Source organism: Saccopteryx bilineata, chromosome 3, assembly GCF_036850765.1.
Source record: "Saccopteryx bilineata isolate mSacBil1 chromosome 3, mSacBil1_pri_phased_curated, whole genome shotgun sequence".
In the NCBI taxonomy this organism is placed as follows: Eukaryota; Metazoa; Chordata; class Mammalia; order Chiroptera; family Emballonuridae; genus Saccopteryx; species Saccopteryx bilineata.
In genome coordinates, this window is record NC_089492.1 from 240,060,513 (window position 1) to 240,086,660 (window position 26,148).

At 39.2% G+C, this 26,148-nt stretch overlaps 1 protein-coding gene across 10 annotated transcripts in view; it reads right to left on the reverse strand.

Annotated features, from left to right (window-relative positions):
- Window positions 1–26,148, reverse strand: part of PATJ (PATJ crumbs cell polarity complex component) — a 418,144-nt gene that overhangs the window by 269,208 nt on the left and 122,788 nt on the right. For 7 of the 10 annotated variants that reach the window (XM_066269036.1, XM_066269031.1, XM_066269034.1 and 4 more), the window contains exons 21-24: window positions 24,741–24,809; window positions 23,700–23,823; window positions 18,007–18,181; window positions 275–346 (exon numbers count right to left, since the gene is read on the reverse strand). In XM_066269036.1, the coding sequence (XP_066125133.1) occupies window positions 275–346; window positions 18,007–18,181; window positions 23,700–23,823; window positions 24,741–24,809 (440 nt within the window). The remainder of the gene's footprint in view (window positions 1–274; window positions 347–18,006; window positions 18,182–23,699; window positions 23,824–24,740; window positions 24,810–26,148) is intronic. The other 3 variants (XM_066269035.1, XM_066269039.1, XM_066269041.1) reach the window with 1 other exon arrangement.

A 26,148-nucleotide genomic window follows, 5' to 3' on the forward strand; every position in this document is an offset into this window, starting at 1 on the left:
TGATAAACTATACATAGTCTCTCACTATCACAGATGGACATTTGTAAATTGCTTTCTCTGAAAGAGTATGATCAAGATTTTCCTAATATTTGGTAATAGTCATTTTGCATGGCTAAAAATCTCTAGTTAAAACAAAATGAAACTAAACTTTGGGTCAGTCTACACATGAATAGTAATTTCTCAATCATTAGAGAATGACTGAATGACAATATAAGTTAAAGAAAAAGCAGCTGATTGTGTTGTCCTATTGAGAAATTCAATGTCATTAACATACATTCTTGGTGGACCCCAGTGGCTGAAGTTTGGAGTTTCTTCTCCTTCACCTTCTTCTCTCTCAGGTAACTCACTGAGGAGGGAGAAAAAGAAAAAAATTACACACACAATTTATAAGACACAATCCTGTTATTAGCGGTTGCTAGGAAGTTTTTAAATTGCACAATCTATATGTAATTAAATAGTTCTTAATTTTTAAGCTTTTAAAATATTTATATCAATCGTCAACTATTCATACTAAGTAAAAATATATTGCTTTAATGTTCAACTCAACAAATGTCCATCCAGCACCAGAAAAATCATAGAATTATGACTCTATATAACATTGTTATTGGCAACATGCTATACACTATTTTCAAAAAATGTGTTTGATTTGTACAACCTCACATTTGTTTTTATACCAATATATAAAACTAGAAAGCCCGGCGGTCATACGAAATGACCGCTGTTCTAGATATTATAAATTGTAATTAAAATGATTTGTGCAAAGGTGTCTGCTAATTCAAACTGAATTACCCAGGGCAGGCGGCGAGGACACCCCTTTACTTGGTGCCCCATGGGGTTTCCCCCTTCTACTTGCTTAATTGCTTAAAGTAGAGTGCAATGAAGGAAACCACTGGCGGTACATTTCTTAAGAGCCACCGATAGCTCAATAAATAAAGGTGATTTAAATAATAAAATGTTAATTCACATGTCAAAGATCTCTTTGTACACAACATTTCTTGTGTAGATCTTTCCATCATTTTTAAGCTCGCCTTGCAGAGGACCATCAATTATTTTTAATTTTACGTCCGTTCTTTCACGAACTCTTGAACAGGCAACATAAAGTTGACCATGTCCAAATGCAGGCTCAGGTAAAAAAATGCCAATATTCATGTCACCAGAGGAATGCGCAAAAAATTAAAGTTTCTCCGTTTGAAACTGTTTTAATTCTTTTTGCGTTTTGGTCAGCATTACTCTGTCATTTTTTTTGCATTTCTCTCCTGCCTTTGTTCAAGGGACTCATTTTGTAGAGACAGGCTTTTTTGTCTTGCATCTGAGGCAAGCCTTGTTTCTCTATGCTCATCAGTCTCATTTTGCTGAGAAAGACGCATTTGCTCTGTGATTGAAGCAAGCCTTGTCTTTCTCTGCTCAGTGGTTTCTTTTTGTCGAGAAAGCCGTTTTTGTGCAGCTTTAGCTCCTTTTCTCTCCTCTTCAGTACTGTATTTTCTAGGAGGCATTCTTAAAAGAAATTACGTTAAGACGTAGTTTTTATGTAAAACAGATGATTGCCAATGCAAACAAATGTTCACCTTCCCCCTGACACGCTCAATTTGCGTTCAGCCTTAAATTGTTTCAAAAGCAGATGATTGCCAATGCAAACAAATGTTCACCTTCCCCCGACCCGCTCAATTTACGTTCAGCCGTGGCAACTTCACCCTATTGGCTAGTACAGTTACGCAAGCAACCAATAAGCTATCGGCGACAGACACTTACGCCGCATATAATAAAGATATTATAAAAATATATTCCTTAAGACTTGATATTGATTGACCATCTAAGAGAACAGGCCAATATAAACAAACATAAATGGCTAAACAGTCAGTAAACATGACCCCTCTTTCTAGACTTTTTTGTCACACTAAGATGATTCTGTCATTTGTATCCCATTAATATTTTGTGTACTTACACAGTACTTTTCAGTTTACAGAGAGATTTACTTATATTATCTGACTTGATCCTCCCACCTACCAACACCATACTTTTGCCTATCAAGTATGTTAGTATGAAACTGCTTAATTAAATAACAAAATGCTGAATCACAGAGTAGTTAATTATATAAGTAGTGCTATCCAATAGGGTGGAGACATTACCATATACTATCTAGAAGAGTCAGGAGTCCTAAACTCCAGGCTAACCTGTGGCACGAAATAGGTGCATGAGTTTGGACCACTAAATAAAATAATATGTCTGATATTGCAAATTGTATTGCTCTATAAAAAAAATGTAAGCACTACCTCTTTCAATTCATTACCACAAACGCCCCATGAAGTAGGCACAGCAGGACATATGATTATATTTCCTACAAGAAGAACTGAGGCTCAGAGAAGGCTCAAACATTCTATACAACTTCTTTACAGTCCAAATCTTGCTTTCCACAATTTCAATGTTCTATTATTTCTAAACTCTCAAGTTAAGTCCTGTAAAAAGTAGCAAAATCCTATCTACTTGCCACTCTATAGACCGTCTGGGATATAATGATTCGAGGCTGAATATAAAGGAGAAAGCCGAAAGGATTCAGATATTCCAAAAATCAGTTAAGAAATTGGGATTGTTAGGAATCATTAACATTTCACCCACTACCAGATGGCCTTCTCTTAGTCAATCTATTTTTTTTTTTTATGATAAAAGCACCTTAGGATTCAGGGAAAAACAGCTTGGCAGATATTTGCTGGTTACTTATCTAATGTCCTGTCCCCCATTCTCCCTTACCAACAGAACTCCTGTTTTATTCCAGGTGGTACTATGCCCAGCTTTTAAAAAAATACATTTCTGGCCTTCCTTTCAGCAAATGGTAACTGAGTGCCATAGTTCTGATTAGTGATAAGGAAGCAAAAGTCCCTGGATGAGATTTCCAGGAAAACTCATTAAATGGAGGGAGAATCAGTTGACAGGAGCCGGCTGCTCTATGCCCTTCTTTCTCCTCACTAGAATGCGGAGCTGAAGGTGGTGGTGAAGCATCTACTTAAAATCATAAAGAAACAGTGAGAAGCCATACTTTGACAGCAAAGAAGAAAGGAGGTGTTTAAGACCCTGACAAACAACTACTTTCTTCAGGACCTCTTACATGGAAAAAAAAAAAAAAAATTAAGGCCCTGTTTGGTTAAGCCAATGCTAAACGGGGGTTTCTGTTTATGAGCCTCCGAATACAATCCTTAAATGATATATTCCCATGATTCCACCAATTTAAGTGAAGTGCTCACTTTATCACATCACATTAATATTCACTGGATAGTTGTAATCATCACATAAACGTTCATATTTTGGTTATCCTATGTAAGAGGAACAAGGATTAAATGAGATGAAACTGGCATTTAACTGAAGCTCAACCAATATTCATTTCCTTTGCCAATTTTTCACTTTTTGTATCAAAATTTTCCCCACATATTATCATAATCTTCATAATTTTTTATTTAATAGCATTATAATAGTCTGTGGTAGATGTAATTTACCTGCTATCTCAAATATGGGGCATTTAGATTATATTCTGTTTTTTAGAATATGGACATTACTGCAAATAATACCTTCATGTTCTGTTGTGTTTTAGAATTCCCTTTTAAATAAATAGTTAAGTAAGACTGAAAACTAAAAACCAAACCAACACTGAAACCTTCCTCTTCTACTTTTTCTACTTTCTCATACCCCAAACTGTGACAGGTGTGATAATAAAAAATAAATAGTTGGTATGCACAGTGTCAGTTGGGTGTGAGATTTATCACGATGATTACATAGTAGGTTATATAATGTCTAATCACTGGGGTGTATAACTGAAACTAATGTAATATTGTATAATACATTATGTAAACTGTAATTGAAAAATAAAAAACGATTTTAAAAAACCAAAAAAATTATACTTGCTCTTTGTTCTAGTTCCTGACATAGAACTTTTAAATCCTTGGAATTTCCTGATATGGGTAATAGGAGCATCTTTTGTTATTAGTAACAAGCTCCTTTCAACCATACCTGAGTTTATGCTAATAAGGTGATTCCTGGTAGGACCCTAGACAGTTTCAGGATGGGTGCTGTCGCCAGAGAAACAACAGGTGATTAGAGTTAGAACTTTCAGCCCCACCCTCAGCCGTACCTCTGGGAAGGGAGAAGAGCTGGAGATTGAGTTCATGCACCAATGGCCAATGATGTAAACGATCATGCCTACATATTGGAATCATCATTAACAAACAAACAAACAAATAAAAATCTTAGCCTGTTCAGGCAGTTGCACAATGGTTAGAGCATCCACCTGGGATGCAGAAGACCCAGGTCTGAAACCCCAAGGTCGCTGGCTTAAGTGCAGGCTCATTGGGCTTGAGCCAATCTCACCAGCTTGAACTGGGGTCTCTGGCTTGAGCATGGGATCACAGACATGACTCCATGGTCACTGGCTTGAGCCCAAAAGTCTCTAGCTTAAAGCTCCAGGTCACTGTCTTGAGCTCAAGGTCACTGGCTTGAGCAAGGGGTCATTCCCTCTGCTGTAACCCCCTGGCCCCCACCGGTCAAGGCACATATGAGAAAGCAATCAATGAACAACTAAAGAGCCACAACGAAGAAGTGATGCTTCTCATCTCTCTCCTTTCCTGTCTGCCTTTATCTGTCCCTATCTGTCCTCTCTCTGTATCTCTATCTCTGTCACAAAACAAAAAACCCTAAACAACAGGGTTCAGAGAGCCTCCAGGTTGAAGAATAATTCAAGGAGCTGGGAGGGCGAAGTACCCTGAGAAAATAGGGAAGCTCCACGCACCCCCACACCAATCCTCCATATCTTGCTCTATGTCTCTTTTCTATTTGGTTATTCCTGAGTTGTACCCTTTATAATAAACCACTATTAGTAAGTAAAGTGCTTTCTTGAGTTCTGACAGCCATCCTCACAAACCTAGGAAAGGATTGTAGAAACACTCAATTTAAAGCTAGTTGGTCAGAAGTACAGATAGCAACTGGCATCTGAAGTCAGGGTGGTTTTGGAACACTGAACCTTTATGTTATGGGGTCTGCACTAACTCCAAGTACTTAGACTGGAAACCAAAATTTAATATTAGTATAAGCTATTATATTTTCTATTTAAAAAAAATAAAATCCCAAAATATCCTTAACTGCTAGCTTTCACATTAAGGTAAGGGGATGGGAATATGGAAAATTTTAGATAAGGTATATAATAAAAAGATTATTTTGTTGCAAGAGACTCATTGCCTTTTTCAAAACATATTATCTTTTTTTTTAGGAAGTTGCTTTGCACATATTTTAATCAGATTATTTCACACCTAAAGAGATAAAATTTGAAAAAGCTTATCCAGATAGTGTGATTAATTTTGGAAAAACAATCACAGAAGATGAGAAACCATACAAATGAATGAATGCATATACTTTTTAACCCACAATAAAATTTAACTGAGAAAGTAAAATACTTTTATCACACATATTAAGATGTAAATTTTCACAAACATTTAAAACTTTAACAAGGGATTTCTAACTTCAAATTTTATAATTGCACTGTAATTAAGCATGGTCAATAGCTCAATCAGTTAAAGTCTCAAATCTTAAAATAACTGAAATTTACCTCTTATTTTTAAATAGTTTTCCCCAAGGGAATCAGCCATCCAATAAAAACAATGTTTTTTATTTCAGACTTTGTTACAAATGCCCAAAGTTATCATTCTTTACAGATTTGAGGAAAGATGGAGTGGCTCATTAGCGAACAGGTGGATGTTAATAGTAAGACTTGATCATGATATACAATCCCTTCGTGAATAAAATTTTCTACATCATATAGAAGTCAAGATGGATCTAGACAGCCAAGGTGACCTTTCCCTCTCAATATACTTTATTTTCATATAAAATTTCTACAAACTAAGCCATATGAGGATCAAGGAAACTCAGCACTCTGAAAGGATGGAAGCAGGACAGGTTCTGGTTGTGGCTAAGCACTCTCAGATTTCTTCTGCCTCTTTAAATACAGACTGTATGTGGCAATCTGAGGTGACACACCATAGGGAATACTGAGCTTTCGTAACAATGGAGAATGGGCACTAGTGTTTTCCAAACTAGTTAGGTTACTCATACAGATGTTACACTGATTTTGAGGGTACAAAGGAAATTATTACTTGACATCAATATACATAAATAATTAGGCATTCCTCACATTGAAGTTTAGAATGACACAGACATGGTGCTACTGAAAAAAAGCCAGACACAAAAAGGGCCCTACTGTCTGATTACACTTCATAAATTACAGAACAGGAATAATAATTTATAGTGTAAGGAGTCACATTAGTGGTTGCCTGGGGCAAGACACTGCCAACGGGTGTACTAGAACTTTCTGGGGTGATGGAAATGTTTAATATCTTAACTGGACTGACAGTAATATAGATCTATACATTTATTAAAATTAAGATAACTGTCCCATAAAAATCTGTGCATTTTACTAATATGCAAAATTATATCTAAGGGTTTTGGTAAGAAACAAAAGCTCAAGCCATAAAAGGTAAGTTGCATCCTTAGGTCACTTTATGTCTCTTTTGGCCTTCAGGAGAGCCTGGATTAGTAATCAAAGATACAATTATAGTCTAAAAGACATCAGTGCAATAATCTTATGTACCTCCTGTCCTCATTTTTTCACACTGGTCTCTACCTGCAGTGTGGAAAACAGCTGCAACGGAAGTATACTGGAAACCTCCCCGTTTCCTCCCAACTCACATTCCAGAGCACTGCTCCCTCAAATGCATATATTTCTTTTCTCCCTTAGCCTCATCCTCCTACCAATGTTCTGAATTTACACATAATTTTTCCCCAAGTATGACACTCTGCCTCCTATTCTACCTCCTCTTTTACCTCCCCTATTCACAACAAAGTACCTAACACGTGAAAGTATTTCCTTTCATTTGTATCCTATTATACCTACAACGTGATTTCTTGTGATTTCTTGTCAATTTCAAACAAATCTTTCATCTCAAATCCATCCCCTCAAGGCTCTAGCCTCTGACACCTTGTTTTATTTACTATGAGTTGACCCTATTTTATTTTTTTTAAAAAACACCCCAAAAACCTGCAATCTTCTGAGTGTTTTAAAACACGCAGCAACAATGAATACTACCCTAAATACACTTCGGGGCCAATGAGTCTACATCATTATCATCTATCATCACTGCCAACCTTTATTACACATTTGCTATGTTCAAGGCATTATGCAAAGCCCTTTATATTCACTTTTATTTAAAGCACAATGCTACCTACTTTGTAAGTAAGGGAATATAGACACAAGGGGAACCTTCTCAGGGTCTTGTAGCTATAAATAACAGAGAAAAATTCTGAACAGCACCTGCAATATATCTATAAGGTAGATCTGCTGTTAGACTGAGAAATGTGCGTGTCCCCTTTTATAGGCACCCATATGTCTTCAGGCAGCAGGTGATGACAAAGATGAGTTAGAAAAAGACAGAAGCCGGGTGAGTTCTGAAGACACATTCTCAAGTGACCTTATGAAGAAAGAAATGTGGAAGGCAGTTAGAGGTGAGCAGAGCAAGGACTACAGGCCAGGCACAGAAGGCCACCAGGACAGAAAGCCCCAGGTAGGTGCCTAGCAATGAGCAAAACAGTAAAACAAGGACCTTGCCCCAAGGGTGACCTTTTCTTCCTTAGCTGGTCATGAGGTTTAGACCCCTGAATTTCATATCGCTGGTCATGGGATTCAGATGCCCCTCTGACCTTCCCTCCCCTAGCATATCGCTAGTCTGTGGTTTTAGACCCCCTTAGAGGAGGAACAAACAAGAAGGCTGGAGAACAGTGCTTAAGCATCAACCCCAGATATAACATCTAGGCCTCAGTTGTTTTTCAGCTCCAAGCCCAGAAAAGCAGCAGAACCAGGCAAAGGAAGTCACTGCTGACCTCATATGCTGCATTATCTAATGACCTCCTGCCCTGGTGCTAACCAGTCAGTGGAGAACATGACCCTAACAAGATATACTTGGAAAGCTGATGAATCTTCTGTTGAGATCCTCCCCTGGGACCTCCCCTAAGATCCCCCGCCCTTAAAAGCCCTTGGGTTGGAGGACGTAGAACACTTTCCCTTCCAGGTGCATGCCAGTCCTTGCCCCTCCTCCTTCTTCTCTTCTTATCCCTAGGAGGCACATTTCCCTTGCCCCTCTATTTCTAGTAAGCTCTAAGAAACCCCAGGAGACATGCAACTGGGGAAGCAGTGGTCAGCAGCAGCTCATCCTGGGCTAACCCCCTGAACCTCTCTGTCTCCATGGCCTCCTTTTCTCTGACTTTCTTCCTGCACGGCCAGTAAATTCTTCCTTTACTTGCTACACTTTGTTTCTTGATTGAATTCTTTCTCTGAAGAAGATAAGAATTGAGGTCTCTTCATTTCACCCATAACATCCTTTTGGTGGCATGTGACGTGGATGGTCTAACCATGGCGTAGTTTGGCTGGATTCCAGAGGAGCCCACCTAGGACCACCTTGCAGACCTGGACCCATGCTAGGCACCAGCCAGGGCCCACTGCGCCCCATCGGCTCCTCGCTTTGCAGTGCATGAACTTGGCTGAGTTTTCCTTGAGATTCCAGACCTCCCTGTTTTAAGATAAGAGGTTGACTTTACTTGAGCTTTATTTTTCAAACTCCTCGAGTTGGAGCTAAAGGTTAAGAGTTGAGAGAACCCAGGCTAAAGATAAGGATCCAGATAACTAAGGACTGGAGAAAAAATGGATGGCTGGTTTTTAACTTTGGGTTTTTTTTAATTCGAATTGCTTTCTGAGGGTATGAACAAAACCTCTGCTGAATAAATAGAAGTCTGAACTCCTGTGGTTCTGAAGATAAGGGGTACTTCCTTCCTCCAACCCAAATCTTGAGTATTCCTAGGTGACTAAGAATCTCTGTGGCGGTGTCAGAGGGCATCTCTCACGACATGTGGGAGTCCCATAGGGAATTCTAAATAAACTCTAATTAAGTAATTTATTCATCTGGGGACACGTGCATAAAGGCTGGTTACCTAGCACTCTGAATCCTCATGGCTGGATTATTAGGCAGCTGGGGAGAGAAACTGAGATACATAAAAGGGTTTGAGATGACTTGTAAGGTGAAATCCCCTTGGAGCTCAACCCACAAGCAGTACACCTCCACCCACCATACCATATCCCCAGAAATTTGTTCAGATTCTACAGATCACAAAATAAAACTAAGATCAACTGGGAAAGTATGCCTCCAAGGCCAGAAATGCCCAGACCTCAGCCCCACAATGTCATGATGGCTGTTGACCTTGCAGGGCTTCCCATTTCTTCTGCATGAGGCCCAAGGGTCCAAGGGAATGGGACATAAGAGAGCCTCTGGGGAAATGATCATCATATTTACTGGGTCAATCACTTTTTCTGGAAATTCCAGAAATTAATGAAACACCTGGAAATAAAGCCCTTATCCCTGATGCACTGGCAAGCTCACTTGCTCAAGTCAAGTGGTCCAAAAGGAAGGAGATCCTGTCAGTGAATTTGGAGATGAAGGATGATAGTCTCCAGATGAGACAGACAGGAGGCAGATTGTACGGTAAGGCTAGCTGAATCCAGGAACCCAGGAACGCAGCAGGGGATGCTCCCTTCAGGTCCACTATAGGCTGGGTGAAATAGGGAGGCCTGTTTGCTCCCACTCTCTCCTCTATTCTCTACAGATGGGAAGCAACCCTCCATTCCTCAGGACTCACTCTTAGAATACATCCTCAAGACTGGTCAAAATTTGATTCCCAAACCTTAAAAAAAAAAAAAAAAAGCTAATATTTTTTCCCCAACAAATATTTTTTCCCAACACAGCTGGGCCCCAGTATAAATTATGTATTGGAGAGGTTTGACCAGCTAATGGCACTGCCAATTCCAATAGAACTGCTTTGCCAGCCGCAGGGAAATGGATGGAGGTTCCATACATCCCAGCCTTTATGGCTCTCAGGACTGACCCTGAGCTATGCACTACCTTTAAACTAAATTTCTCTACATTTGCTACAGAGCCTAAAAGAAAAATAAAGTGGACTCAGATGGATAGAAACATTCTAAAAATAGGTAAATGAATTTGGCAGTCCTTTGCCAACATTTGGATGATACCCCAAATTTTTGAGGTATTAAAAATGACTGTCCTTGTTTTACAACTAGTCCTTACAGAGGCAGAGGTGTGGCTCCAGGAACAATTGAAAGGTCACCAAATCTTATCTGGGTCATCATTTAAAATGGAAGTGTCTAGAAGATAGTCTTTATTGAAAGAAAAAAAAAAAAACACCTTAGCCATCTCAGATTAATTTAAATTATTTCAACTGTTAAACATTAATTCCTAAAGAAGTCTTCAGTTCACCTATTTTTGGCCTTTTATTACAGAGAAGCTAGGAAACACATTTGAAACTGTTAATGTCTTATACTTCATTAGAAGTATGTCTCTTAAAAGTGTGTTTGCAATAAAGAAGCCTGTTTCTTCTCCTCCTTCCTTCCCTCCCTCATTTCTTTCTTTTCTTCCTTTATTTTTTGAGAGGCAGGGAGAGAGATAAGAATCACCAAGCTGCTCCTACATGTCCCTGGCTGGGGAATCGAACCAGCAACCTCCGTGCTCCGGGACAATAATCTAACCAACTGAGCAATCTGGCCAGGGACTAATTTTTTTAATAGTATTCTGTTCTTTTATTTTAATTTTATTTATTAATTTTTTTTAGATTTTATTTATTTGGTTTGAGAGAGAGAGAGAAGGGGGGAGGAGCAGGAAGCATCAACTCCCCCATATGTGCCTTGACCAGGCAAGCCTGGGGTTTTGAACCAGTAACCTCAGCATTCCAGGGCGATGCTTTCTCCACTGCACCACCACAGGTCAGGCCACTTTATAAAAAATTTTAGAAAGAGAAGAGAGAGAGAGAAGGATACTAGAGGAGCAGGAAGCATCAATTCGTAGTAATTGCTTCTTGTAAGTGCCTTGACCAAGCAAGCCTGGGGTTTTGAACTAATGACCTCAGCATTCCAGGTTATGACTTTATCCACTGAGCCACCAAAAGTCAGACAATTTTATCTTTAAGAAACAGAGTGAGGAAGGAGAGAGAGGGGAGAGGGAAGGGAAGCATTCCTTTGTTGTTCCACTCAGTTATACACTTTTTGGTTGCTTCCGTGTGTGCCCTGACTGGGGATCGTACCTGCAACCTTGTTGTCTCAGGAGGACAGTCTTAACCACAACCAGGCAGGACCAGAAGCCTGTGTTTCTAAAGGTTATAAAATGTGTTCATGAAAGTATCAGTCTAAGGAATACTGGTTGCTTACTTTCTGGTTATCATTGGAAATTAAGGTTTCTAAAAGTTCGAAATTCTAATAAATTGTATGGTTTTGGTAATGGAAGGTATAATATATGAAGATACTGAAGAAAAAGGAAGAAAGTGAGTTGTCTTAAAGCTGGTTATTTCTGAATAGGTACAAAGGGTTGTGAAAGTTGTAGAAGGCTTGTGAAGAGAAATCTTGAGAGGAAATTAAATAGGTAAGCTGAAAATGAATATCGAAAGTAAGCTAAAACAGAGTTGGAGTTTAGTTGTTTTCCATTCTGTGAAAAGAACAAGGGTTTCCCTTTTGCTTTATATTTTTCTCTTTACCTGATTCTTCCAGAACTTGGAAACTCTTAATGAGTAATTATTATTTCATGGCAGTATGTTTGTTTGCATGAATCAAATAAGAATCTGATCTCTTTGTAATAGGACACATAAAACCAGTTTCCAATTATAGCTTTATTAACCAGGGCTTTGGCTGGAATGTCATGTTTAAGAGAGACATGCCTGGATTCTGTATGTCACCAGAAACCTTGAAGGAATTAAGATTGACTTTAAAGCCAATGAGAACCAATAAAGAAATGGCCTGGTACCTTGCTTATTCATGTGGTTCGTGCAGGTCTTTCCACGTAAGGAATGAACGCTGCCTTCCTAGATGATGTCAAAGAGAAAACCTCAAGACATTTTGGGGGACCTCGAGAACTCAAAAAATTCACCCAAAACTACAGCTATCTCAGGCAAACCAGGATGGCAACTATGAGGCTTGGCTTCTTTGCCCTGAGGGGCTAACGCTCAATATGGAGATTCCTTATGAAATTCAAGCAAAGCAGATTTTAAAAAGTCTATATGATTGCCCTGGCCAGTTGGCTTGGTGGCAGAGCGTTGGCCTGGCATATAGAAGTCCCAGGTTCAATTCCCAGCCAGGGCACATAGGAGAAGCACTCATCTGCTTATCCACCCTTCCCCCTCCATTCTCTCTCTCTCTCTCTCTTTCCCTCTTGCAGCCAAGGCTCCATTGGAGCAAAAAGTTGGCCTGGGCACTGAGGATGGCTCCATGGTCTCCACCTCAGGTGCCACAATGGCTGCAGTTGCAACCGAGCAATGCCCCAGATGGGCACAGCATCACCCCCTGGTGGGCTTGCTGGTAAATCCTGGTCGGGTGCATGCAGGAATCTGTCTCTCTGCCTCCCTGCTTCTCACTTCAGAAAAATACAAAAAAAAAAAAAAAAGCCTATATAATCAATTGCTATGCTTGTTCTGTTTATGCAAGTAATCAGGTCAAATTAAAACTGGACTTGATGCAATAAACAAGTTGGTCTTAATTTGGATCTTTGATAAAAATGAGGGTGATTTTAGGGGGGAAAATTATGTTACAGTAGACTCCACTTACTTGTCTTCAAAACTTTATTTCTCAGCTATGAACTGAACTAGAGCCTGAATTTTTTTTTAGTTATCTTAAATATTTAGCTACAGGCCCTGGCCGGTTGGCTCAGTGGTAGAGCGTCGGCCTGGCGTGCAGAAGTCCCGGGTTCGATTCCTGGCCAGGGCACACAGGAGAAGCGCCCATCTGCTTCTCCACCCCTCCCCCTCTCCTTCCTCTCTGTCTCTCTCTTCCCCTCCCGCAGCCGAGGCTCCACTGGAGCAAAGATGGCCCGGGCGCTGGGGATGGCTCCTCTGCCCCAGGCGCTATAGTGGCTCTGGTCACAACAGAGCGACGCCCCAGAGGGGCAGAGCATCGCCCCCTGGTGGGCAGAGCGTCGCCCCCTGGTAGGCGTGCCAGGTGGATTCCGGTCGGGCACATGTGGGAGTCTGTCTGACTGTGTCTCCCCGTTTCCGGCTTCAGAAAAATACAGAAAAAATAAAATAAAAATAAATAAATATTTAGCTACAACCCTCCAAACTAATGCCTTATTTTTCTCCCATCCTTTGATATGGAATTGAGAACTAAAATTTTTTCATTTATCGGACAATTTGTATTAAGCCTTGTCATTCCAGCTTTTTCTCCAATAATAATGAAATTTGTAACACAGTTTATTTCCACAAGGTTATAAGCCCTACACATACTCAGGAAATACCAACCCTAGACACCATGGCAACCTGCTTCTGTGCACAGGCCTCATCGTCCCTCTAACAGAGAACAAGGATCCCTTGGCTCTGATGGAACACGTTGCCCCTTTTCAGCAGGAAGTAGCTACAGAAGATACCTTAGGCCCATCTTCCCTAAAAGATTTCTGGGTCAAGAGCCCCGAGAGGGAAATGTGGTAGGCAGCAGGACAGGCATGAATACACGAAGGACTATAAACCAAGAACTATGAACGAGGCACAGAAGGCCACTGAGACGGAAAGCCCCAGGTGCCTAGCAATGAGCAAAACAGAAAGCAAAAACTCTGCCCCAAGGGTGACCTTTTCTCTCTTAGTTGGTCATACTGTTTAGACCCTCTGATAGCATATCGCTGGTTATGGGACTCGGACCCTCCCCTGACCTTTCATTCTCTGGCATACTGCTAATCATGTGGTTTTGGACTGCCTTAGAGGAGGAACAAACAAGGAGGCTAGAGAACAGTGCTTAAGCATTAACCCCTAGAGATAACATCTAGGCCCCAGTTGTGTTTCAGCTCCAAGCACAGAACCGGACAAAGGGAAGCCAGGGCTGACCTCAGATGCTGCATTAACTAATGACTCCCCTGATGCTAACCAATCAGTGGAGACCACAGCTCTAAAAGGACATACCTGGAAAGCTGATGAATATTCTACTGAGATCCTTCCCTGGGACCTCTCCTAAAATTCTCACCCCTAGAAACCCTTAGGTCAGAGGACCCAGTGCATTCTCCCTTCCCAGAGCATGCCAGCACCTTCCCCTTCTCCTCTTCTTCCCTCCAGGTGCATTTCCTTTGTTTCCCTTGCCCCCCTAATTCTCCTAAGCTCTAAGAGCCCCCACAAGACTTGCAATCAAGGAAGCAGTGGACAGTAGCAGCTCACTGGCTAACCCCCTACCTGACTTCAAGGTCCCCTTTTCTCTGACTTTCTTCCTCCATGACCAACAAATTCTTCCTTTACTAGTTGGCACTTTGTTTCTTGACTGAATTCTTTCTCTCAAGGAGAGAAGAATTGAGGTCTCATCATTTTGTTCAGTAACAGAAGGATACACAGATCAAAATCACTCAGGTTCTGTTCAGGGTTATCAAACCCTGACTGCCCACAGTTCTCTTCAAAGAGAGCCCCACTTTTAAGGTGAGTCCAACATCTTAGTACTTGTCCTGCTTCCAAATGTAAGGAGAACTTGGCTTGATGCAAAAAAAAAAAAAAAAAAAAGTGAACATTAAAAAACTCTGCAGTCCTACACAAAAATTAATGCAAAGAAAAAAGCCCTAAAATATAGTTTAGTACTTCATGACACCCTGATAATCTGAAAAACTGTCTTCCAAAAGAATCTCTGCATTACTCAGGAAGATTCCTGAGTGGCAATAAATATTCACCTATGATCCTAACTCTATTGGGCAATCTCTAAAAGATTAAAAGGGAGAATAGGATTTACAGGAACTCTTTCAGAACCTGCTGAGATTCAAATATATCCTGAATCCATGTGAGCACGCCAAAATTACAACTGTCACATGCAAGACTGATTGCCCAAGATAAAGTTAGGTTGGTGCCCTAAAATACCTGTGACTGCATAAGAAACTGGCTTGTTGAAGTATACTCATTAGAAGAAAAAGCAGACAGGAGGAAGGTGTATCTTCCCTCTCAGAAGTCAGGAGAATTGAGCAAGATACAACAAATGTTCCATTTTCTTTCCTGCATGAATAAGGAGAGGAGGGCTTGCAGATTTGATTAGATCTTTTCCAATTACCCAGCTAACAATTCTATAGCTTTACAGAAGCCCCGTTTCTGAATTCTTCCACCAGATTCAATGATTAACACTAAGCACAAAGGACATTTTAAAGACAATGACATTTCATTTGATTGTGGCAGGTTGAGTGGAGGATGGTACAGGGGGATAAATGGTGATGGATGAAGACTTGACTTGGGGTGGTGGACACACAGTACAGAGTACAGATGATGTGTGGAATTGAGCACCTGAAACCTGTACCATTTTGTTAATCAGTGTCACCCCAACAAGTTCAATAAAAGGGAAGAAAGAAACTACTACCACCAAAAGAAAAAATGTAATTTGACCGCATAAAAAGTCCTAAAATATATATTCCTAGCCATTCCGGTACTTCCACTCACAGCTACCCCTCCTAAAGAAACAAATGTATTGCTTGTTTAACACTGTGCGTTCCTCCAGGAACAGGTTAGGATACAAGGACACTGGGCCTGTCAGCACCTCCCCTCTGCACACTGGTCCCGTTCTGCTGTGGGAAAAGAAACTAGATTCTCCAACTAGTTGGGCTTCTGTGTCTTTCCACTCAGAGATGAGCTATACAGAAATACAAAAACAAACAAACAATGTTTTATAAAGTTTCTATCTAAAACTCTAGGTGAGGGTCATAGGTTACTGAACAGAGACAATATTGTTTTGTGCTGATAGATGATAGCAAATCATTCTTGGAATAAGGCTTTTATAAAACATTAGGGCCAATTAATCCCATCCTATTGCTCATCCCTGTCATGTTTTGCCAATACCTCCAACTCCTTTGCTCACTCCATTCCTGTGCTCACAGTGCTTGCCCCTCTGGCTTCTGCTTCAGATGTTGCTCTGGCTCCCATCCTCCATCCCCAACGAACACCCAGCCAGTCTACCCATCACACTCTATAAATTCTCCTTGAATTGTAAAGAAACTACTACATGCCCTAACCTCCTTACTGAATGTTCTCGCGCCCTCTGGGAAGTTGGAAAGAGGTCAGTTTTTTTCTAAACATCCTTCCACCACTAAGCCATCACTCCTCTTCCCTTGTTTCCAAAGCTAATCTCTACCCTGACAGCTCTCCTTTTAATGTCCACTCTACTAGCACCCCATCACTCTTAGTAAATAGCTTTCCCCCTAAATGACAGAGAAAAGAAAATCAAGGTCACTGGACCAGAATTGCTTTGGATTCCTGTCCCCAAAGTATAAACAGTACCTGCACTTGTACTTTCCTTTCATTCCTGGCATTTGTCTCTGAGGAGGTGAACTTCTTCAGATTAACTATGAAAGGTTCATCTCTGGCTATGCAAGCCCTCCTCCCTTTACTCTACTTAAGAACTACATTTAATCCCTAGAATCTACATATTCTTGTTCTGTATCTTTTCCAGAGACACACAGACAGACACAGACACATTCTCTCTATCTATCTATCTATCTATCTATCTATCTATCTATCTATCTATCTATCTATCTAAATATCTATCTATATCATGCATTCTATCTGTCTCTTTCCAGGATCAGGATTCTCAAAAAACTAGTCTGAACTTACTGTGTCCAGTTTTGGACCTTTTGTTCAATTCTTAACCTATTCTAATAAAACTGTCCTGTGCTTACCAAGGGCCATATGGACAACCTCTGTGAAAACTTTTCCATGTTACCTACCCTGACCTCCCTGTAGCATGTGACCATAGTCTGTGATGATCCTTTTGTTAAAATGCTCCCTTCCCTTGGTTTCTATGTTAGCCTCTAGTTCAGGGGTCGGGAATCTTTTTGGCTGAGAGAGCCATGAACGCCACATATTTTAAAATGTAATTCCATGAGAGCCATACAATGACCCGTGTACGTTATGCATTATCCAATAAAAATTTGGTGTTGTCCCGGAGGTCAGCTGTGATTGTCTCCAGCCACCTGCAACCATGAACATGAGCAGTAGGAAATGAATGGATTGTAATACATGAGAATGTTTTATATTTTTGTTATTAGTTTTTTTATTAAAGATTTGTCTGCAAGCCAGATGCAGCCATCAAAAGAGCCACAACCTCGCGAGCCATAGGTTCCTAACCCCTGCTCTAGTTTATCAATTTCCTTCTACCTTTTGTTCACTCCACTTCACTATTTTCTTCCTCCATTAATGCCTTCAATATTGCTGCTTTGAGGAACACCAATTTTGTTCCCATACTCTTTTTATTATTTGAGCTTCCCCTAGATGACTATTCAAATCCAGGAATTTCACTTATGCTTGCTTGATCTTGTTCCTAATTATTCATGTCAGAATCATCCTCAACATTAATTCTGAGAATCATGGATCTAATTGGTCCCCTTTATTTTGTCCTATAGCTTTGTAAACCCTCAACATGCCTCAAACTGAACTCATTATTTTTCCTTTCTACCTGTTTATGCTCCTATATGCTTATGTCAAAGAACTAACAGTCCCACTATCCATTTGTTTTCTCATTCCAGAATCACAAGTAATCCTCAACCATTTCTGCTCACTTCCAGCCTGTTGTCAGTCACCAATTCATACAAATTCTTTAACCCTTAAATCTATTCTCTCATTTGTCCTCGAATACTTCTTACTTGAGTTGTTAAAATAAAACTCTTAACTTCCTATTTTCTAAGCAAATACTCTATGTAATCCATTTTGCACATAACTGCAAGAATATAAAATTGTGTATATAATACAATTTTATGTATGTGAAGTCATCATACTAATTTTATAATATAGTGTATTTTATTCATAATGTTTTTCAGTATTTTCCAAATATCCCACCATAATCATGCCTCGTTTTTTCTTTGGTTTTTTGTTTTTGTATATAAAAGCAAAATAAAAACAATTTTATAATGCAAACACAGAAAGGAAATGAAATCATACTATGCATTAGTGGTGTATCTAGAAGACAACACTCCCGTGTATGCCAAGGTTTTGGAAACAACTCGGGTCCTGGGCAGTTGGTATAAGGGCAGATCTTCTTGCTGCCTTATTTGAGCCACAGCAGGTAGTTCAACAAGCAGGCCAGGACCTTGGACATCACTTGGTCTCATCATGCCTACAGAGTAAACCAAAAAAAAAGTGAACACAAGATGCTTTCATACATCTTCCATTCATTCAACAAATAGGAGCATCTACTGGGAGCAAACCTCTTTCACGAAGAAGACTTACTTATATTAAGCTAAATGAGTAAATTATTTAATAGGTTAGCAGGGGTCGGGAACCTTTTTAGCTGAGAGAGCCATGAACGCCACATATTTTAAAATGTAATTCCATGAGAGCCATACAACGACCCGTGTACATTATGCATTATCCAATAAAAATTTGGTGTTGTCCTGGAGGACAGCTGTGATTGTCTCCAGCCACCTGCAACCATGAACATGAGCGGTAGAAAATGAATGAATTGTAATACATGAGAATGTTTTATATTTTTAACATTATTTTTTTTATTAAAGATATGTCTGTGAGCCAGATGCAGCCACATCTGGCTCGTGACCCATAGGTTCCCAACCCCTGGTGAAAAGTGAAGCAAGGAAGGGGGAATGGAGATTGCTTAGTAGAAAAAAGTTACAGTTTTGAGTTTGGCCTCACTGAAAAGATAACACCATTTTAGCAACAGAAACACTTTATCAAAATAATACTCTTTATGATGGTATTCTAATCTTACTACAAATTTTCCTTTAGTAACCCAGGCTGTCTCAATTATAGGCACTCCAACATTTCACTGATTAAAAAAATAATAATTCCATGGAAAAACAAATAACCACATAAAAACACATTTTTAAAAGAGCTTTGCTTATAAATTCCAGAGTTCTTTTACAGTTGTGACCTTATTTAATACATCAAACTATGAGTTAGAGAGAAAAGATATTAGTAAATGTATTTTATAGATGGGGAGACTAGTCTAAAAAATAGTGTAAGGAATTTTGTGTGCAAATTTATCTGACAATTAGAGTGTGCAAATTTATCTGACAAACCATATCTTCTTTTTTTCAATTTACTAAAAAAAAAAAAAAAAAAAAAAGAATAACTAAGGCAGAACTGTGCTGAGTTCGACAGCATATGCTTAGAGCCCAGCACCATGCAGCCATAAATCCATTAATCACTCTCAGGAGACACCCCAGTATCCATTATATCCATCCATGATAAGTTCCTAGCCAATCTTTCTTTATCATGTTATACAATATGATGACTTGTGCATAAAATGCCTCCCTTAACTCTATACATTTACAGTATATTATGAAGACCTTCCTTATCAGAAAATTAGAAATGATTTCTTTTTTTTTTTTTTTTTTCCTGAAGCTGGAAACGGGGAGAGACAGTCAGACTCCCGCATGCGCCCGTCCGGGATCCACCCGGCACGCCCACCAGGGGCGACACTCTGCCCACCAGGGGGCGATGCTCTGCCCATCCTGGGCGTCGCCATGTTGCAACCAGAGCCACTCTAGCGCCTGGGACAGAGGCCAAGGAGCCATCCCCAGCGCCCGGGCCATCTTTGCTCCAATGGAGCCTTGGCTGCGGGAGGGGAAGAGAGAGACAGAGAGGAAGGCGCGGCGGAGGGGTGGAGAAGCAAATGGACGCTTCTCCTGTGTGCCCTGGCCGGGAATCGAACCCGGGTCCTCCGCACGCTAGGCCGACGCTCTACCGCTGAGCCAACCGGCCAGGGCCTAGAAATGATTTCTAAGAGATATAGTCTTCTAAAATTTTTCCTATAAGCATCACTGAAACTCTCCATTTCTTTGCACTAAACAAATTTTCTAGTAAACTCACTAACTCTACTTCTGCTTTTCATCTTGTCCAGAAGCTTCGGAACCAGGATCTAATCAGTTGGTAATGCAAGAGAGAATCTGATGAGGGAGTGAAAATAACTAATGCTTTGGTGGCAGGAAAGGAAGCCTTTCCCCACTCTCATGCACCCTCCACCCCATCCACTGGGGCCCACATTCCTGCCGAGCAGTCAAATCTGTACCACCACCGCACTGTTCCAGCTCTGCCTACATCTGCCTCCTCCCCGCTGAGGAGGGTCAAAGAGTAGGATCAAGATTCTTGGAAGAATAGCTAAAAGCCAGAGTCTTAAGAAAAGAAAACCAGCTCTGTTTGCAGAGCTAGATCTCATCCAACTATGTTGGTAAAAGCAGCCTGTTACATTACAGCATTGGGCTTCATAGGTTGCTGCAGTTTGTTTAAAACATACCCCCTCCATATAAAAGCTGCCCGTGCCTTTTGCCCCACTCCTCTCCGGACACCTGGCAGTGCTTAGGCACACGTTTTCATCTCTCATAGAACATGACACAGTTTCACTTCAGAGCTGTTCACCAACTGTACCACAATACCCAGGAGTCTGTAAGACAAACCAAGTCCCTTAGGGCCTGCGCAGTTGTTAGGTAATGGCCATTACAGGAACAGAAACGTTAGAAAAACAGGAAACTTTAAATAAAAAATGTTCTGGGTAAATGGAAGCTAATGCTTACAGGAGAGAAATGGGGAAAATGTTCTAAAGGCTTATACTTGGTGAGGTATAAGAATACAATGGTTAACAAAATAAAGGTAGTAAGAATCTGAGTAGAGAAGAGATTGGGTACTGTACAACTTAGCAACTGAAAAAAAGGGGGGGCTAATATGTTGTTAAATAACCATATATGAGTGGCATGTCACTTTCTCATTCAACTATTTCTTAAGAACCTACTATGGTAACATCATTAGAGATAAGCTTTGCCCTCCAAAAGTTTAGTCCATATATATTGCTTACAAAAATTAGGGGATATTTTATCGCTTCATACTCATTTTAAAATATCTCCTAATTTTTTTGGGCAGTATAGTATGAGACTGAGTATATAGGTCTGACCCTCGGGTGCAATGACAGAAATTCATCCAGGGTTCACTGGAGACACACTCCAGGAAGAACAGTCAGATTTGGGGGGAAAAAAATACTTCCTCTCTGAAATCTTGTAACACTAACTACATGACTGATCTAAAATTTACCTCGTATTCTTTATATTATTAATTATACTAATTTGTAGGCTTAGTTTTACAGCCCATAAAGAGTACAGGCTCTTGAAGGACACATACATTTTCATAAAGTATAAGGTCAAGAACAGCCCTTTACACATAGGTCCTCCAAAATAATTTTAAAATTAATTTTTCATAGATAAATCTAAAATTGTTTGTTACTAATAGAGTGGCCAAAAAGCTAGAGATTGGAAAGAGGCTTTAGAGAACACTTAGCCCAGACCCCTCACTGTACAGTGAGAACACGGAGAGGCCTGGAGGAGCCTGAAGGCCTGCCCAGTAATGCAGCGGGTTTACTGCTTCGTGCTAAAGGCTCTGGGACTGAAATAGTCCACCATGTGCTAGGCAGGGCTCTCGGGGGAAAAATGAAGTTTTGAGTAGAATTAACTCAATATGTATCTGCAGAAATCTGTATTCCTCTGTATCAATAATTTCTCAGCCCACCCATGGTTAGCACTAATCTGAACACTCACGCCTGTCACATGGCATTCTAGAGGTTCTCAAAAATTTTCCCTAAAAGCATATGGTTTTAAATGCTTTTCTAGTGAGCACAGGTCAAAGACAGCTTCATTCCCAAAGCTATAATCTCTGAAAATAAATTATTTCCAGTGCCTTGCAAAATATCAGATTAAGGAAGTGTAGTGGGTTCAACGGTGGACTCCTAAAAGACATATCCATGCCACAGGACCTATCAATGTGGCCTTGTTTGGAGGAATAAAAAACTTTGCAGGTGTAATTAAGTATCTTGAGATGAGACCATCTGGATTAACCTATTGAAATATAAACCCAATGATAGGTGTCCTTATAAGAGACAGAAGAGAAGATATGGCAGGAGGAAGAGAAGTCCATGTGAAGACAGGGGCAGGGATGGTGTGATACAGCCACCAGGAGCTAGAAGAGTCAAAGAACAGACTTCCCTAGAGCCATCAAAGGGAGTACAGCACCTTGATTCAGGACTTCTGTCTCCAGTAGACAGAATTCATTGATATTGTTTTAAGACACTGAGTTTGTGACAATTTGGTACAACAGCCCCAGCAAACTTATACAGGCAGCAGAAGGCAGTGGAACTAACTTAGAAGTCACCTAGATGATACACAGAGCAGAGCTCATGGGGAGACTGGGTCATCCCTGGAAGAGACCATCTATTTCCCTATATTATTCCCAACTTTACTGCCCCTCGCCACAAATACCCATCCCGTTTATCTTGTCTGTTCCCTTCAATTCTGATGGTATAAAGCACAAACAGGTCCAAACCGGAGGCAATTTTACCATGGGATATTCGGCATGTCTAGACACATTCTGATTTTGATCATGAATGGGGGGGGGCACTGGCATCTAGGGTTAGGGGGCAGGGAAGCTGCTAAACATACTATCATGCACAGTTCAACCCTACGGCCAAAAATCATCTAGGCCACAACAGTCCCGAGATTGTTATAAAGTACCAATGATAATCACACAGATATGGTCTGGTCTATTAATTCATTTATTTATTCATTTGTGCTGTAAACTTTCTCCAAGTATTTAATAATCAGAGGACTACAGAAATGTAGTGAATTTTTTAAAAAGCCAGAATCCTTGGAGAGTTTTGGTGAAAAAAAATCCCATTTTTTTTCTAGACATGATCATGAAAAATTGGGTAGACTCATCTAATCTTAGATATTCAAAATTAACTCTGTTGACCCACAGGAAATTGACAATTATTATCTCATAGATGCCTTCAATCTTTACTGTTAAGAATTCCATTCTTTGGATTTTACTTAACCGAATGCTGAATTCATATAAAACTGTGATATAATTTTTTTCTAGTTCTTTTTCTCTCCTTATTACATATTACCATACGACAATAATTTCCACAGAGAAAGACTTTTTGTATAAGTAGAGTCATAATAGGTGAAGGACAGCACAAATCTTGAACGTTGGCTCTATAAATCCTAGGGTTATGAAAGAACTTAACAATCTCATCAAGGGATCTTAATGTTATAACAACATTTGATATTTCAGTGTTGGATGAAAAAAATTATTTTTTAAAGTTAAGTTTTCAAAATTATATAAGAATCAATATTGGGAAGAGGCAGGGAGAGGCACAATACTTTCAGGACTCTTTAATGGAAACTAAGTTATTAATGTACCAAAATTGACTGTAATATATGGCTATAAAAATGTTTCATAAATGTTTAAAATATGCCTCTCTTTATTAATATTTAACAACCCCATTCAATGAGCTAACAGTATCACTTAATGGCATCAGAGATTTTAATATATATTAGAGACTTATTTCAGATTCAGACTAAGGTACTAGTTTTAGTTTTAATCTATACTGATAATAAAGGCCAAATGAAGCAGAGAAAATGCAGCCCTCTCAGAAAACAGAATTGAAAATTCTGAGTTTAAATATGAACCATGTTATTCTTCCAGATATTCTGAAGAAGATTAATTAATACGCAGATTTAAATTTAAAACACCATAATGAATAAAAATGTGACAATAAAATTTATCACATACAAAAATAAAACTGAAAGACTGTAAAATAATGTAATTTGTGTTTATGAGAAACAAAATCCACCAACCTAACTCCAGGCTGCTTTTAGTAAATGAATTAAGATTTTCCAGATCATCAAATCTGCCTTGTTGACTATTTCCTTCAGTTGAGGACACAGAGGGTAGGGAATCGATGCCAAAATTTTCTTTCATCTTGAGAGGAAGAAAAACAGAAATGCATTAGTACTTTATGACAAAAAGTAGAACCCTATAATGCTGTTTTAACAGACAAGAATGACAGTGGAAAACTGGCCCTGAAAACAGGCCTTCTCAAGCAATGGCTTATACTGTAATAAGCTGGAACCACTAGTAACAATATTTGCAAGAGTACAGGCTAGTAAAACCTGTTCATTTTTTTTTCTAAACACTGAATTTAGAACAAATTTGTTTATCTAAACATTAACAAGAGAATTTTAATAACAGTAGAGGAATAAAAGGTCTATCGAGTCAAACAAGGTCAATGGTTGACATACAACCTCCTGATCATGCTGGATCACCATTTAAATAGCTGATCTCAAAATATTCAATACCTGGTAAACATTCACAGCTCTACGATTTTGCTCACCCCCCCTAGCACTCTTATCTGCATGGTGAACACTCAGTTACCCAAACCTAAAACCAAAGACAAGCACAGTCAATAACTTATTATACTTGCCTCTTCTCCTTTTACATGTCTTTTATGAATTTCCAAAGCATAATTTTTACTAATGTATTTCGTTAGGATATTTTTTAAAATCTTTATAAGCATAAAATTTAATGACACTATTGACACCAAAGGGATACACCTTGACTCAGTTAAGGTGGATAACACTATGTTATTTTCTACTGTTGGAAATTTACGTTGTTCAAAACAAATATATGAATTATATCTGTTACAACAATCCAATTTTTTCTATTTAGTTATATTGGTCAGACTTCAATAGTAAGAGAAGAATTTACCTAACAGAGCCTACAGAACATAGACTTGAACTCAAATGTTAAACAGAGGTAAGAAAGGAGATATGACTACCTAGCTGTCTAGATTAAATAAGCAAAAATCTCTTAGAAAAAGAAGTAAGGAGGAGCCTGACCTGTGGTGGCGCAGTGGTTAAAGCAGCAACCTGGAATGCTGAGGTTGCCAGTTCAAAATCCCGGGCTTGCTGGATCAAGGCACAAATGGAAAGCATCTATGAGTTGATGCTTGTTGATGCTTCCCACTCTTCCCTCCCCCTTCTCTCTCTCCTCTCTCTTAAATCAATAAATAAAATCTTTTTTTTAAAAAAAAGGAAGAGATGATAGGCTCTGAGTACTTAAAAAGAAAAAAATTTTTATAGTAATTTTTGGACCATTTGGACATTTAAAAAATGTTAATGGCAACTATGTAACTAAGAAATAAGAAAAATACCTGAATCGGAGATACAATATAGTGAGTATGAGAGGTTAGACATTTACAAATATAAGTTCAGAATTTTTTTCTAAATAGAAGAAAATAAGAATATACAATTATTCTCAGGTAAATAATCCTCAGACAAAAAGAATTAGATCTTCAAAAAATGGGCAAAGAAATTGAACAGACATTTCTCCAAAGAATATCTAAAGATGGCCAACAAACACATGAAAAGTTGTTCAATATCACTAATAATTAGGGATATCCAAATCAAAACCACATTAGGATACTACTTCATACCTATTTTAGAAAAAGGAAACAACCAGAAAATAAGTGTTGGTGTGCATGTGGAAAAGTTGGAAAATTGTGCATTACTGGTGGGAATGTAAAATAAATAGTTCAGCTGCTGTGGAAAACAGTATGCAGTTCCTCAAAAAATTAACACAATTACCACATGATCTAGCGATTTCACTTCTCGGTATATAACCCCAATATTAGTTATTTGAACAAATCTTTGTATACCAATGTTCATAGAAACGTTATTCACAATAGTCAAAGTTAGAAACAACCCAGATGTCCATCAACTGATAAATGGGTAAACAAAATGCAGTGTATAAATTCAATAGAATATTAATTAGACTTAAAAAAGGAGAAATTCTGACACAGACTTCAACATAGATGAAACTTGAAGACATTGCACTAAGCCAAAAAAGTCAGACACAAAAGTGTCAGTATTCTATGATTCCACTTATATGAGGAACCTAGACTAGTTGAATTCTTAGAGACAGAAAGTAGAAGTTTGGTTGGTTCCCAGAGAACGAAGGAAGGGGAGAATGGGCAGTTATTGTTTAGTGGGTATAGAATTTTAGTTTAGGAAAATAAAAAGTTCTGGAGATGAATGGTAGTAATGGTTGTAAGTCTAAAAATGTTTTGAACAGTGAATTTTATGTAATGTATATTTTACCACAGCTGTAAACCTTGACAGTTCCACCCTTCAACTGAAATGGAGTAAGCAGGTAGCAGAGAAAAACTATGAAGTAGTTGGGTACTATTTGCACTCCACAAATATAGTTATATCTATACCCAAAATGCATATTACACTGAAGACAGAA